The sequence below is a fragment of the Pelobates fuscus genome, chromosome 6, assembly GCF_036172605.1.
Source record: "Pelobates fuscus isolate aPelFus1 chromosome 6, aPelFus1.pri, whole genome shotgun sequence".
Taxonomy (NCBI): Eukaryota; Metazoa; Chordata; class Amphibia; order Anura; family Pelobatidae; genus Pelobates; species Pelobates fuscus.
In genome coordinates, this window is record NC_086322.1 from 102,289,901 (window position 1) to 102,305,564 (window position 15,664).

At 37.9% G+C, this 15,664-nt stretch overlaps 1 protein-coding gene across 1 annotated transcript in view; it reads right to left on the reverse strand.

Moving 5' to 3' along the window:
- SNX25 (sorting nexin 25) overlaps positions 1-15,664 on the reverse strand; it is a 200,037-nt gene that overhangs the window by 29,486 nt on the left and 154,887 nt on the right. The window contains exons 8-10 of the mRNA XM_063458117.1: positions 8,676-8,807; positions 4,985-5,257; positions 3,064-3,228 (exon numbers count right to left, since the gene is read on the reverse strand). Of these exons, the coding sequence (XP_063314187.1) occupies positions 3,064-3,228; positions 4,985-5,257; positions 8,676-8,807 (570 nt within the window). The remainder of the gene's footprint in view (positions 1-3,063; positions 3,229-4,984; positions 5,258-8,675; positions 8,808-15,664) is intronic.

The window sequence follows — 15,664 nt, forward strand, 5'->3', positions numbered from 1 at the left end:
TGATAAAGACAATCAGTTCATTAAAACACATTGCCAGGAGCTCAAATGCAAATTTCCTTGTGCTAAAGAGACGAAATAAAATGCATTATGGATAATATACTTATAAATCACTTTTTATTCTTGATCTTAAGTTTAATGGGTTAACCTCATTAATTTAACACTTCACGGCTATCATTTACAGTTTCCAAAATCATTTTCCTACAGCAGTGCTATGGATAATACAGCAACTAATTGAATGTAGTAAAACATCCACAAATAACAGAGCCAGAGTTCAGGGCGACAGAGACAGATGAACTGTCTTGAACCCAAACCTACAGAAAGTGATTATTGTGCTTGGAATGCCCCTCTGTGCTCAGAATAAATCGGTGCCTGGTATGGGCCCTGATAGGATGAGGTGAAATCTCTCTGTTGCTAAGTCACCTCCATAGCAATAAGAATGACTAAATTATACAGATGAACTAGAAATAGACTGTAAAAGACATGATGGTGAAACCCAGGTTCAGTCCAACCATCACACTTAACCAGGGCTGTCTTTAATATTAGTTGGGTCCTGGGCAAGATTCTATTTATGGGCCTCCCACCCCTCCCATTAATACCCAGAGAGTGCATCTGGGGGTACAAAAGTATATTCATTTTATTTCATTGAGGATTTCATATAAAATATACATCACATAGATATCATATATATTATAATATTAAATATATGTGATTTTATTTCACGATTCAGGGATTAATAGGTTATAAAGAAGCTGCATTCCCATGTAGTCACTTAAACAAACAAACACACACACACACTCAAAGAGATAGAACACACAGATACAAACACGCACAGATACACATGCAGACATACAAAGACATACACACACCCTTATGTATATACACATACACAGCTATATTCAAATAGATACACACAGTGTCACAGATACAAACACAGTAAGAATGAAAGTCCAGCTTCCATGCCACGCCGCATTGAGGCAGTAATTGCTGCAAAAGGGGCCCAAACCAAGTACTGAGTCCATATGAATGCTTATACTTTTCAGAGGTCCGATATTGTTCTATGTACACTCCTTGTTTTATTGATTGCATGTAATATTCTAATTTACTGAGATTGTGGATTTGGGGTTTTCATGAGCTGTAAGCTATAATCATCGCACTTATTACAAATCACGGCTTGAACTACCTTGCTTTGCATGTAATGCGTCTATCTCATATATTAGTTTCCCCTTTTACGTTGCATTACTGAAATAAATGAATTTTTGCACGACATTCTAATTTTTCGAGTATCACCTGTATTATGCAGCATGGAAATTAGGGTAGATAGATAGACAGACAGATAATAGTAGATAATAGCCAGACATACAAAGGTGTGAAGAAAATGATGGCATCAAGGGTATCTGGAGATAAAATAATAAATCCCTTAAGGCATTTTCCCATAAAACTCTGTTCACCATTATTGATTTTTTATATGACTTTTTTCCCTTTAGGGCTAAGGCATTTTGCTAGTGTTTGGGCTTGACTGTATGGATTTTTTTTTTAAATCTTAGAGCAATAGACTTTAGTTGAGTTCCACTTCAGGGTTTAATTCAGACCCACTCATCATAACAACATGCCAAAGGGGATAGGGAGACAGAGTCACTCTGTTTGCATCTCCTCAGCTCATTTACCAAAACAGAATTTAGGAAAAATTGTTTCTGGGAATGTGACTCTCACTAATTCCAGTATCCTCACGTGTATGATTACTTGTCGAAGTTAAGGGGGTCAATCATTATTGGGGCTTTAAGAGTTCTGATAGCAGTCCTTCCTTCTACCAATTACTGTAGTACATATAAAATTTACTATAATGCAAGTAGCAGTGAGCGACTGTCAGGTACCTAGGCTGCCTACATAATTTAGCGGGAGACTGCTCAAAAGGGAACTAAATGACAGTTAACTTCAAAAGTTAATTTAGCTGACAGCAACCTTGTTAACTACGTGGCATGTAATTTCCATAGAATTTTAATGAGGAATAGGCTGTACTACCTGTATGCCACGTAGAATAAGAGATGATCTAATTGTGTGCTATTTAGTTTCTTTATTGAGCAGAGCAGCATGTCTTGCAAACATGCAAGTCAGTCACAGAACTACATGTGTAATAGTAACCCTAAAGCAGGGGTTAATGTCACATTAACTGGGGGCCCACTGGCTAAGCCTTCCCATGAGGGCTGCAGATCTGTACTACCAGATGAACACTTACACAGAAATCTACACTCTCATACACAGACACAAACACAGCTAAACATATTATGATACAAACGCATACAACAGAGCGCTCCTATAAATGTATACAGCTACACACACACACACACACACACACACACACACACACACACATACATCAGCTTTTTGATAGAGGCTGCTTGCCAGACCTGTGTGACCTAGCTAGCCTCATCACAAGTTCTGGCACACAACTACATCATTTTACTAATGAGGCTCACAGGCCAGTACTCTAAGATCCCTTTACATTTACTTATACATTTAATTCAATTCTATATTTTTGGACAGTCATAAGACACGGTACATTCATTACTAAAAAATATTAAATCACTTGACAATGCAGCATACACATGAATACCAATGCACCAGTATGTTATGATGCGATAGTGGTCTGATTACCAAATTAGGGTTGATCTGCATTAGCCATGTTAGAAACAAGCCGTGACAATTAGTATAATTAGCCCACAGGGTATTTCTCACTTGACGGCCTTTTTTATAATAAGAAGGAAACAATGAAAAATTATCCCTTTTAGGAAAACAAAAATGTAGTAAAAGTCCATGGAGCTTTAAAGAAAGGCATGAAGCTATCCCTGCATGTTACACATTATCTGCAGCATCAATGATTTTGACTGCATTACTAAAGAAGATACCTACATTTTTTATAAAGCGCAATCCTGACACAATCATGGTTTCCTGGCTAACATACAACAAACTAGTCATATTGTATTTTAATTATGTTTACTACATATATAATCAGAATTCTCCAAATCCATGAATATAGAATGAGATGAAATAAAAAAATTGTATTACCTTTTTGTCAGGTTTTGGCGCGTTAATAATCGAGCTGAGCGCTTGTCTTTTATAATCCAACTTCTCTGTGAGTTGCCGCAGTTTATTTACTGCATAGCTGGCCTGCTCCGTTATTCCACTGCTGCACTCCTCCAGAATTTCTTCAACTCCTTCACATGCCTGCATCTAATACAAGATAACAATTCAATGTGGGACACTGTAACTACTTCATCTCATAAGTGGGTACAATGTCCGGAGTCCCCTGGCGCCATCCTTACTTCAGTGTTACACAATTTTTAATGTTATAAGAGAGACCCCAGCAGCTCATCACCCCAGTGCTGCTCGAGCGAATGCATTAGCTTGAGCAACACTGAGCAGCTGTGACTGGTTGAGAGTGTGAGCTGACTGCTTTCAGAATATCCCTTGGGTATAAATTGGTATGGATAGAAGGAAGTGTGTAATCTCTACCTTAGCCACACCTCCAGTTGGGGCAGGCCTATGAGAGGTCACAGACCATTATTTAGTTTTAAATTACTCAAAAGTAGCTTAACACTGAATAGAGGAACAGTGCAAGTCTAATAGAGAGATAACGCAATTCAGTGACACAAATTGGTTATAATTCCTACCGTGTCTCTTTAACCACAGAAATCACACAAGAATATGCTCAAGTTCTCTCCCATAGAGATCCTAACAAACCTGAATATCATCTTACGAGATATAGGGACTGATTTAAAAAACAAAACAAAAAAACAATAAAAACAATAAACTGTCACCAGCAATAAAGTGGGCAAAGTTCTTAAAGTCAAGCTATAGGCATAGAAACCGTTGGAATGTTACACCTGATTTTAGAAATCTTACCATTGCTCGTTTGCAATTATATTTACAACCTAAAATGTGAATATGTGCTAATCCTTAACAGCTTGTCTTTAGCAGATTTGGTTCTATTCATTTGCATCCCAATGTTTTTTTCATGCATAGCTGTAATTTAACCAGGAGCTGGATTTATGTTAAGTAAAATATGAGCAAACTGCATTACTCATACAAACCTCATGATGCCTTGAGATTTGGTTGGAAAGAAATGACAAGAAATTCAGTGTCTTGCCTCAATACAGAGAGAGGTGCCCAAAAGACTTTACTATGTCACAGAACGTAGTCTTGGTACTTGCTATCAGATTTTATTAGACACGCTGTTTGATGTAGACAAACAATATTTATCACTCTAATAATGTGCATGTGAGCTGAATCCACTCTAAGTTGCTTATCTGTAAAGCAGCAATGTTCTTGGCAACCTTAAAGGGAACCTAAAGGGTTAATGATCCCCTGCATATTCAAATAATGCAAATAAATAAGATATATATCTTTAAAAGTTTCATGTAGTGTTTAGTGGGTCTGTCTGCAGCTCCCCATCCCAGAAGGAATTTATGGGATAAAGACTATATCTTCCAAGAGAAAGCCCACTCATTACTTACTGTGAATAGAACAGCTCTGTAAGCTGACAGCAACAATACCAAGGCTACTATTAGCTTATACACAGCACAATTCACTATTAGTAAATGGCTATGAAGCTCTGGGAACTGACTGAAAGCTATGGAGGTAGTTCCAACAAGTACACTAACTGAACTAATATCCACCAGGACCGTATGTGAATTCTATTATAGTAGTAGAAAAATGAAACAAATAAAGGAAAAGAAAACACTTAAAAAGGTTATGATCACTACGATTTTTAACTAGTTTCAGGACATCATCTTGCTGAAAGCATTGTATAAACTGACAAAATCGTGGGCAGATATTGCAACTCCTGCTATTCCGAGAGCTGACATGATTGAATAGCAAATGCCTATTATTCACAGTGAGACTTCAATGATGTTTAAGCATGTCACAGTCCCATCGCTTTGATGGATTTAACGTAATCTAGCATAACGATGTACGTCACATGACTCACAGCTTCGTCTTTGTCATCGGACAGACAGAGGAAAGAGGCAATGTCTTCTTTTCGAATCAGTTGGTCGTACAAATCGCTGACAATGAATGAGGGATAGAACCTGTCTTTTAGTGTCTCGTATGCATCGGCCTGAATTTTATTGAATACTTCAATTCCCTTGTTGCCAACAAGGCTCTGCTGGATCTCTTTATAGAGCGCTTTCTCCACTGGGATTTCTTTGCTTTCAACAAAGAATTTCTGGTAAATCTCACCGACTAATTGAGGTATTTCAGTCTGAAAATAAAATAAATATATTTAATTTAGAGATGATAAAAATTCACAGTGGCACATATATGTACATACATTTCTTAATGAACAAAATGTAAAGTGAGTGAATGGAAGAAATGTCTAAATCAAATCAATATATGGTGTGACCACCCTTTGCCTAAGGGAGCAAGGCCCAAAGTGGTGTTAACAAGCTTTCTCCCAGGCAGAAATTTCAAGGTAACAGGGGTAAGCACCCCTGAAAAATCACAAAGCAAGCAGCAACTTGAGAACCATAAACAAAGTGGTAGGCAAAGGAAACTGATTAAATGATACATTATGATTATTTCTCTTCACTGTCGGAACCTGTCCCAGCAGTGACATCAGCTCAGAACTGACATAAACCACTGGCAGCCTCCTAAACTCATCTATAGTACAGAGTAGTCTGGTCAGAAGCGGTTTTCATAGAAGACATGTGACCAAAAAGTCATACCTCAAACGTGGACATAAGACCAATCAACCAATCTGTGCATGAAAAACAGGAACTAGAATGCAGAAGAAAGTGGTGGCAGGATGTGGACTTATGAGTTAAAATTTTACATATTTAGCAATAGCAGAAGGCAGCTTGTTCGCAAAAGGTAGTGAGAGTGATATGAGAATGAGTATGTGCAGGTAACAGTGAAGCCTAATAGAGGGTTCTTGCATGTTTGTGGCATCTAACTTCCCTTTACTGTCCCTTCTGCAAATGTATTCTGCTGCATGACAAGGATCCCACATATACAGCTCAAGTCATCAAGAACTATCTTCAGCATATAGAATAACGAGGAGTCCTAGTAGTGATATGACCTGCGTTCTGTGTGGCGAGGTAGAGTATTTCTGACAATCCTTGGGTTGAGATCCACTCGTTCCACTGCCCTGGATTCAGGTACATTGAAACTCAAAGCATTAAACGCTCTAAACAATTAAAAAGAAAATCTGCAATTGTGCATTTCTAAAGAGAAATTTTTGAAATTCTGATCTCAATTTACACAAAACCAAGAGCGAGTCAGATTCCAAACATATATTACGGCTCTTCCGCACTGCATATAGTAATTAAGTGTTCTTGCATAGCAAGACCACTTACTGTTATCTCACATATACAGGGAGTGCAGAATTATTAGGCAAGTTGTATTTTTGAGGATTATTTTATTATTGAACAACAACCATGTTCTCAATGAACCCAAAAAACTCATTAATATCAAAGCTGAATATTTTTGGAAGTAGTTTTTAGTTTGTTTTTAGTTATAGCTATTTTAGGGGGATATCTGTGTGTGCAGGTGACTATTACTGTGCATAATTATTAGGCAACTTAACAAAAAACAAATATATACCCATTTCAATTATATATTTTTACCAGTGAAACCAATATAATATCTCAACATTCACAAATATACATTTCTGACATTCAAAAACAAAACAAAAACAAATCAGTGACCAATATAGCCACCTTTCTTTGCAAGAACACTCAAAAGCCTGCCATCCATGGATTCTGTCAGTGTTTTGATCTGTTCACCATCAACATTGCGTGCAGAAGCAACCACAGCCTCCCAGACACTGTTCAGAGAGGTGTACTGTTTTCCCTCCTTGTAAATCTCACATTTGATGATGGACCACAGGTTCTCAATGGGGTTCAGATCAGGTGAACAAGGAGACCATGTCATTAGATTTTCTTCTTTTATACCCTTTCTTGCCAGCCACGCTGTGGAGTACTTGGACGCGTGTGATGGAGCATTGTCCTGCATGAAAATCATGTTATTCTTGAAGGATGCAGACTTCTTCCTGTACCACTGCTTGAAGAAGGTGTCTTCCAGAAACTGGCAGTAGGACTGGGAGTTGAGCTTGACTCCATCCTCAACCCGAAAAGGCCCCACAAGCTCATCTTTGATGATACCAGCCCAAACCAGTACTCCACCTCCACCTTGCTGGCGTCTGAGTCGGACTGGAGCTCTCTGCCCTTTACCAATCCAGCCACGGGCCCATCCATCTGGCCCATCAAGACTCACTCTCATTTCATCAGTCCATAAAACCTTAGAAAAATCAGTCTTGAGATATTTCTTGGCCCAGTCTTGACGTTTCAACTTGTGTGTCTTGTTCAGTGGTGGTCGTCTTTCAGCCTTTCTTACCTTGGCCATGTCTCTGAGTAATGCACACCTTGTGCTTTCGGGCACTCCAGTGATGTTGCAGTGATGTTGCTCCAGTGATGGTCCAGTGATGTTGCTCTGAAATATGGCCAAACTGGTGGCAAGTGGCATCTTGGCAGCTGCACGCTTGACTTTTCTCAGTTCATGGGCAGTTATTTTGCGCCTTGGTTTCTCCACACGCTTCTTGCGACCCTGTTGACTATTTTGAATGAAACGCTTGATTGTTCGATGATCACGCTTCAGAAGCTTTGCAATTTTAAGAGTGCTGCATCCCTCTGCAAGATATCTCACTATTTTTTACTTTTCTGAGCCTGTCAAGTCCTTCTTTTGACCCATTTTGCCAAAGGAAAGGAAGTTGCCTAATAATTATGCACACCTGATATAGGGTGTTGATGTCATTAGACCACACCCCTTCTCATTACAGAGATGCACATCACCTAATATGCTTAATTGGTAGTAGGCTTTCGAGCCTATACAGCTTGGAGTAAGAACACATGCATAAAGAGGATGATGTGGTCAAAATACTCATTTGCCTAATAATTCTGCACTCCCTGTATATTATTATTCTTATTATAGCCAAATTTACCACCCTAACTCCTCCCACAGTTTTTACACTACATAGACAGTAATATACCGAAACGTGCGGATTGTTCCCGATCGGATTGCTATTACTTTGTGGAACGTTTCGCCGAATGGTTCACGGAATATCGTCGTTCTTGTGGCGAAATTGGTCCCATAGGAATGAATGGCAAAATGTTCAAAGCTAGAGTGGGGAGCTGGCAAAAGCTGAAAAATCAGGACATGATTTCTAAACTGCCACCATTCCCTCATTTTCAAGCCCACCTACACAAATCTTATATCAAAACGTTCAGCTATCCCCGCTGCCACTAGAAATGTCCACGGCTAAGCCATAATCCTGATAGTTTTCACAATATAACCATTTGTTTGCAACTCACGCCTTCCATTGACATTCATTGAAACTTCACTCGAGCCAGCTCAAACTTGAAGGGCAATTTCTACGTTGCAATTAAATGTGCTATATAAATAATAACAGTTACTCCGCCCACTCCAGTTGTAGACTACTGGTGGAGGCAAGAACACTTCACACAATTTCCCCAGAAATTGTAGCTTTTCTAGGTGTTATTGCGTTGCCCTCATTTCACCTCAAATACCTTTTCATTACTTGGCTCACAATCCATTGCAAATAATGTAGAAATATAACGGGCATTCCTACATGGCAGCCTGGCTCAGAGTGTCCTCAATCCTACCTTATTTGCATTCTTCAAATACTCCACAGACTCCCAAAAACTGATCAAAGCCCTCTTGTCAATCTTTTCCATGTAGAGCCTGAAGTAGTCTCTGAAGGCTGTATTGGCCAAAATATCATCGAACTGAAGGATCTGACGGAGACAAACATGGAAAATGTGATTAGAAAAAGTGATTTTAAATAGATTTTGTTTGACATTCTTCAGCTAAATAAATAAAACATGATATAATGTCTAACTCAATATATAATATAAGAGGTATTTCATGAGTAATGGTACACGTGGCTTATCACTAGCTTACATTTATGTCCTGGGTATTTAGCGATTATTCACCAACTTAATGGCATTCATGTTATGGACCTTAGAAGCAGAAAAGGCTAAGCTGACTTCGGAAATTAAAGAATCACGTAAGATACCTGAGTTGTAGCTGTGTACACTGAGCTATCTCACTGGTTATGAAAGAAAAGACTGACTTTTATACATTTTTATTTCTCATAAAAATCTCAATGAAGCATATTTAAATAATGCATCTACCCATAACAAAGCACTTAAAAAATACAATACAGCTACAATCAAGTTTGCACAGGCATACACAAGCTCCATTCAATGATGTGATAAGATTCACCTACAGAAAGACTTATACACGTGAATAATCTTTTATACGGATATAATAACAAGAAACTTCCAAAGTTAGGAAACACCAAAAAAATTAAACCACGAGACACACGAGAAACCTCATTGCAATCATTATTCGAATACATTTTTAGAGATCTCGACTGTTACACAGATGAGAAATGCAAAAGTCAAGTTACTGTTTTAATATAATCCTGAAAAGAGACAATAGGCTTTTGTGTCTCAATTTGTATTTTTCAGGCTACAGAACAAAAATTACCCGTTCTCCTTCTGTAGAATGGAAGGTGCAGAATCAATCCCAGGGTAGCTTCAGAACCAGATACTGAAGTGAGTGTTTAATTTTGTACCTGCTCTATCATATGCCTGACATTTAATCTGCAAATTAACACATCTAATTTATTTTATGTTTATTCAGATTATAGGAATGGATTTAGGAATAGGCGATCCGAACTGACTGCACAGGTATTTTTTTCTTACATAAAATTATTCTACGACAATAATATCTGCAGTAGAATATGTTTCCCCACCCATTCTTTTTGCTTCTTTACTTTTGTTACCATTAAATGATGAGACCACATGGCAGAGAAAGTAGGTTATCATTAAAGGAACACAGCGAGTACCATAACCACTACATTATGTCACCCCCATTGTCAGTAGTTAAATTGTTTTACAAGTGTTTGGCTTCCTAACACCACTTCCTGCCACGACTATTTCAGGCACACTGAGCTAATCCATGATTGCAGGGCTTAGCGCACTGACTGAAATCGATCAAATTGATGCTCTCAGCCAATTAACTGACGCTGCATTGCAGAGTTTAGCTCAGGAGAGCGAACAAAGGCTCCTAAACAGAAGCTTCCAGCTCTCGGTCAGATGTAGATTTAAAACTGTTTAACTACTTGATAGTGTGCTGTAGTGGTTATGGAGCTGGGTTGTTCCTTATGCACTTTGCACATTTATTGTATCTGCATAATTGGAATTACAGATATATAGCTCATGTATATCAAGCCGAACTTCCCCACTACAAACTGCAATCAAGGCAGCCGCCAGGCTGATTTTTCTCACCCGTTGCTCCATCGATACCTCACCTCTCTGTTGATCCTTATACTGGCTTCCTTTATCACATAGGTGTCAATTCCAAATACTAACCCTTACATATAAAGCTTTAACCCCTTAAGACCGCAGCCAAATGTACAAGTTGTGATCCAAAAAAACGTAAACAAAACCTGGCATTTGCGCTATATGTCTGTCCAACCGTAATTCACCTCTTTCATATTAAATGCACCCCCCATTATTATATATCATTTTATTCAGGGGAAACGGGGCTTTCGTTTAACATCAAATATTTAGGTATGGAACATAATTTAATATGAAAAAAATATTTAAAAAATGGGAGAAAATAAGAATTTTTTAAAATTTTTTAGTTCTACGTGACATTTTAACTGTGAATGTCAAAATACTGTTTGCTTTTACTGCAATACAATACACATATTTGTATTCAGCGATGTCTCGCATGTAAAACAGTACCCCCTATGTACAGGTTTTATGGTGTTTTGGGAAGTTACAGGGTCAAATATAGCGTGTTACATATTTCAGTTTTTTTACATTGAAATTCGCCAGATTGGTTACGTTGCCTTTGAGACCATATGGTAGCCCAGAAATAAGAATTACCCCCATGATGGCATACCATTTGCAAAAGTAGACAACCTAAGGTATTGCAAATTGAGTATGTCCAGTCTTTTTTAGTAGCCACTTGGTCACAAACACTGGCCAAAGTTAGTGTTAATATTTGAAAATGCAAAAAACTAATTTGAACGCAAATTTTGGCCAGTGTTTGTGACTAAGTGGCTACTAAAAAAACTGAACATACCCTATTTGCAATACCCTGGGTTGTCTACTATTGCAAATGGTATGCCATCATGGGGATAATTTTCATTCCTGGGCTACCATACGGTCTCAAAAGCAACCTGGCGAATTTTAATGTGAAAAAACTGAAACGCAAACCTTATATTTGACTCTGTAACTTTTGAAAACACCATAAAACCTGTACATGAGGGGTACTGTTATACTCAGGAGACTTCGCTGAACACAAATATTAGTGTTTCAAAACAGTAAAACGTATCACAACAATTATATCGTCAGTGTAAGTGCCATTTGTGTGTGAAAAATGCAAAAAATGTCACTGTCACTGACGATATCGTCGTTGTAATATATTTTACTGTTTTGAAACACTAATATTTGTGTTCAGCGAAGTCTTCCGAGTAAAACAGTACCCCCCATGTACAGGTTTCACCATGTCTTGGAAAGTTACAGAGTTAAATATAGTGCTAGACAATGTAATTCCCTGAACTTTTGGCCTGGGTTGGCAGGCAGGTCCTGCAAATTGTAATTAATAAAATGACCTAATTATGTAAAATTATTACATAAATATATGCGTAGAATTATTATATATATATGTGTGTATATATATATATATGTGTGTATATATATGTATATAATTTTTTTTAATTATTTTTATTTATATATAGGTATATACATAGTGATATATACGTATATACTTATGTATATAGATATATATATTATTTCGTTCCACATGTATTTTGATATCAATATATATATATTAATTTTAAAATACAGTTAGAACGAAATTACGCATGTTTATATATTTTTTATCTATTTTTTTTTTATTATTTTTTTATTATTTTTTTATTTATTTTTTTAACGTATTTATATATTTATTTATTTTTTATTATATATAAATATATATAATGAAAATTATATATATATATTTAATCAATATCATTGTACGTGTATTTTGATATTAATATATATATATAATTATGTATATATTAATATTAAAATACACGTAGACAGTGTATGCATATTTATGTGTATGTGTGTATATGTGTGTATATATATACTTAGATCATATATATAATAAATATATATATGATGTAAGTATGTAAAATTTATTTTTACACTGTTTTAACATTTTTTATTTTTTTTTCAGACAGCAGGGGGAGTACCTGTCATTACAGGCACTCCCCCTGCTGGCAATGCCTTGGACGGCTATGCCGTCCATGTGATCGCGGGGTCCTCGCAAGGACCTCGCGATCACATGGCCCTGGGCGGCTGAAGAGGACGCAGGGGGACTCCCTGGGCTCCCAGGTAAGTCCCCCATACCGCGATCGCCGGCGTGGGATCGCCGGCGACCGGGTAAGTACATAAGATCGCAGGACGTACTATGCCGTCCTGCGGCTTTTAGAGCCACCAAAATAAGGACGGCATAGTACGTCCTGCGGTCTTAAGGGGTTAAACAACTCTAGCCCCTGTTACATTTCTTCACTGATTTATAGATATGCCCCTTGTCGATCTCTCCACTCTGCCGGTGACCTTCTGTCCGTTGCTCGCACCCTTACTGCTAACTCACGCTTGCAGGACTTCTCGCGGGCGTCTCCCTCCCTTTGTAACAGCCTACCTACCCCCATCAGACTCTCCAATAGTCTTCAGTTGTTTAACCCCTTAAGGACACATGACATGTGTGACATGTCATGATTCCCTTTTATTCCAGAAGTTTGGTCCTTAAGGGGTTAAGAAGTCCCTCAAAACACATCTGTTCAGAAATGCTTATGGACTCCCAGAGTAACTTCTCTATAGTTACCCAGGTCTGTCTCTTGCCCTCCTAAAGAGAAACACTCCACTCTCACCTCTAGCTCTGCTACTTTTCCACCTTGTTTGGTGGCTGTCACCCTTGCTGCCCTGCTGTGTATTTGTACCCCACCTCCTCTAGACTGTAAGATCGTTTGAGCAGGGCCCTCATCTACCTATTGTTCCTGTGTCACTGTGTAGTTGTCTCATTTATTGTAAAATTTCCCCCTTTCAGAATATTGTAAAGCTCTGCGGAATTAGCTGGCACTGTATAAATACCAAGTGTATTACTTACACTTTTTATGATATTTAAAATGTATGGAATTGATTTAATATAAAAAAAGCAAATAACACCTAGATGCTTCCGGTGCGCACATCACTCGATGTTTCATCTTATGATTTCATTTGATGTTTTTAAAAACCCTGGGTGGCATTTTTACACATGATTTACCATTATGCATCCGCTATTTCTCTCTCTGCATGTAGAGATATATATTTTTTTATTTATTGAAAGGTATGGTCAATACACTGAGTTGCATACAAACAAATTAAGTGGTAGAGGTTAACACAGGTGAAGGTGTTTAAGCATGCGTGGGATAGGCATAAGGCAATCCTAGCTATAAGAGACTAATTAAGGTATTTAGAAAATTGGGCAGACTAGATGGGCCGAATGGTTCTTATCTGCCGTCACATTCTATGTTTCTAATAATATGTTTTGGAGTACCCATTCCGTATAAACATCTAAAGTTTGACAGCTGTCTAAGCATTATGGGATATATGTGGAAAACAAACATCTGCAATGGCAAGATTAAAAATGATGGGTTTAGCCCAAAATACACTATTTTAAGGACATTTATGGTTTGACTGTACAAACATGCCTCCTGGCACGTGCAATCAAAAAGTTGTTGTGGACAGACTAAGAATCAAGCACATGCGGAGAAAATGGGCCACAGAGATTAAATTAAGTATTTAATATATCATCAGGCATCAACCGAATATATGATATTTAACAGACCACATGTATATATATTAACACAGCAATACTGGGATATAAATACATTAACATTCAAATGCCCTGCTACGAAATTAGTCTCCACAGCATAAAAAGAATAAATATGCTCATGATTTTTTTTTTTTAATGTAGTCAGCTGATAGTGAAGCTACTATGAAAAGTAATAAAAAAAAAAGCACCAGATGCAGCTATACGAACAGGCGGATTATTTTTAGGGGAAAAAAAAATATTCTCAGAGCAGAAGGGTTGCTAGGGAATCTAAATGCGTACCAGGTTTATTTCTAGAATTCTACAATATTCAGTTAATCCAGGGGGTGTTTTGAAGTTGTTAAAAGAAAGCATTAAATTTATCTGCAGAGATTTCAACCACATGTCCATGGTGAGAAGCCTTTTAAATTATTTTAAAAGGATCAACTGAGTTAAAGTTGCCCCCTCCCAAGCACCCCCATCCTATGTTGCTGAAGGGGTTAAAACCCCTTCAGTGACTTACCTAAATCCAGCGCCGATGTCCTTCGGCGCTTGGTTTAGGCTCCGCCCACGCTCCTCCCCCGCCTACGTCAGCCGGCAGGGGAGACCTAATTCGCATGCATTATTCAATGCATTCCTATGAGAATTTAGGAGACGCTGGAGGTCCTCATGCATAGCGTGAGGACGTCCAGCGTTGTTTAAAACACTTTTTGTGTTTTTGACTTAACCCTGCAAGGTAATTATTGCAGTTTTGAAAAATTAAGGATTAAGGGTGATGGGAGTTGGCACCCAGACCACTCCAATGGGTAAAAGTGGTCTCTGTGCCTGGAGTGTCCCTTTAATGTCTAGAGACCCGTGCAGGTTCTTTGCATCTCCTTTAATCTATGACAAATGCACTGTAGTCACTTCTAAGCCATAGATACAAAGAGGGTTACCACAAGATATTGATAGCCATCACTGCCAACCTGGGTATTTGTAACCCTAACCCTAGCAAATGAAGGGCCTCCTGCTGCTTCTTGCAAAACCAAAAATGTTTTAAATAAAATAATAGAAGGCAGCAGAAGTGAAACAACCAGATTAAGCAGCATAAAAACAGTAAATTGTAATACTCTCGTGAGAAAATTATTTGGAACTTAACCACAGGTGAAAAAACAAATGGGATACTGTCACTTTAAGAAATTCTATTTTATTTAAATAAAGAACTTTAACCTTGGCAGTCTTCTGCAGCAATAATGTTTTAAAATAATAATGCATGAAGAATGGGAATCTTGGTTAAGTACAACTTCACAAGAAAAATAGTAATTGGTTGCAAACGAAAATAAGGAATGCTTTATTAGCAAAAAGCAGTAAAGTCTATTAAAGGATCACTATAGTGTCAGGAAAACAAATCCGTTTTCCTGACACTGTCATCCTTGGGGGACCCTCATCCTCAGGGTCCCACTCCCGTGGCGCTGAAGGGGTTAAAACCAGGGGTCAAGTGCTGGAGAAAAAAGTGTGTGAACTCACCCATTATGCCCTCCCCAAAAAAAAGAAAAAAAAAAAAGAAAATACACTCGTATGCATATAGTGCAGTGCAGGGTGTGTATAATGAATGTAGTGTGTTTGTAGTGAGTGCAGTCTGTATAATAAATGTAGTGTTTTTGTAGTAAGTGCAGAATATGTATAATGCATTTAGTTTTTTAGTGAGTGCAGAGTGTGTATAATGAATGTAGTGTGTTTGTAATGAGTGCAGAGT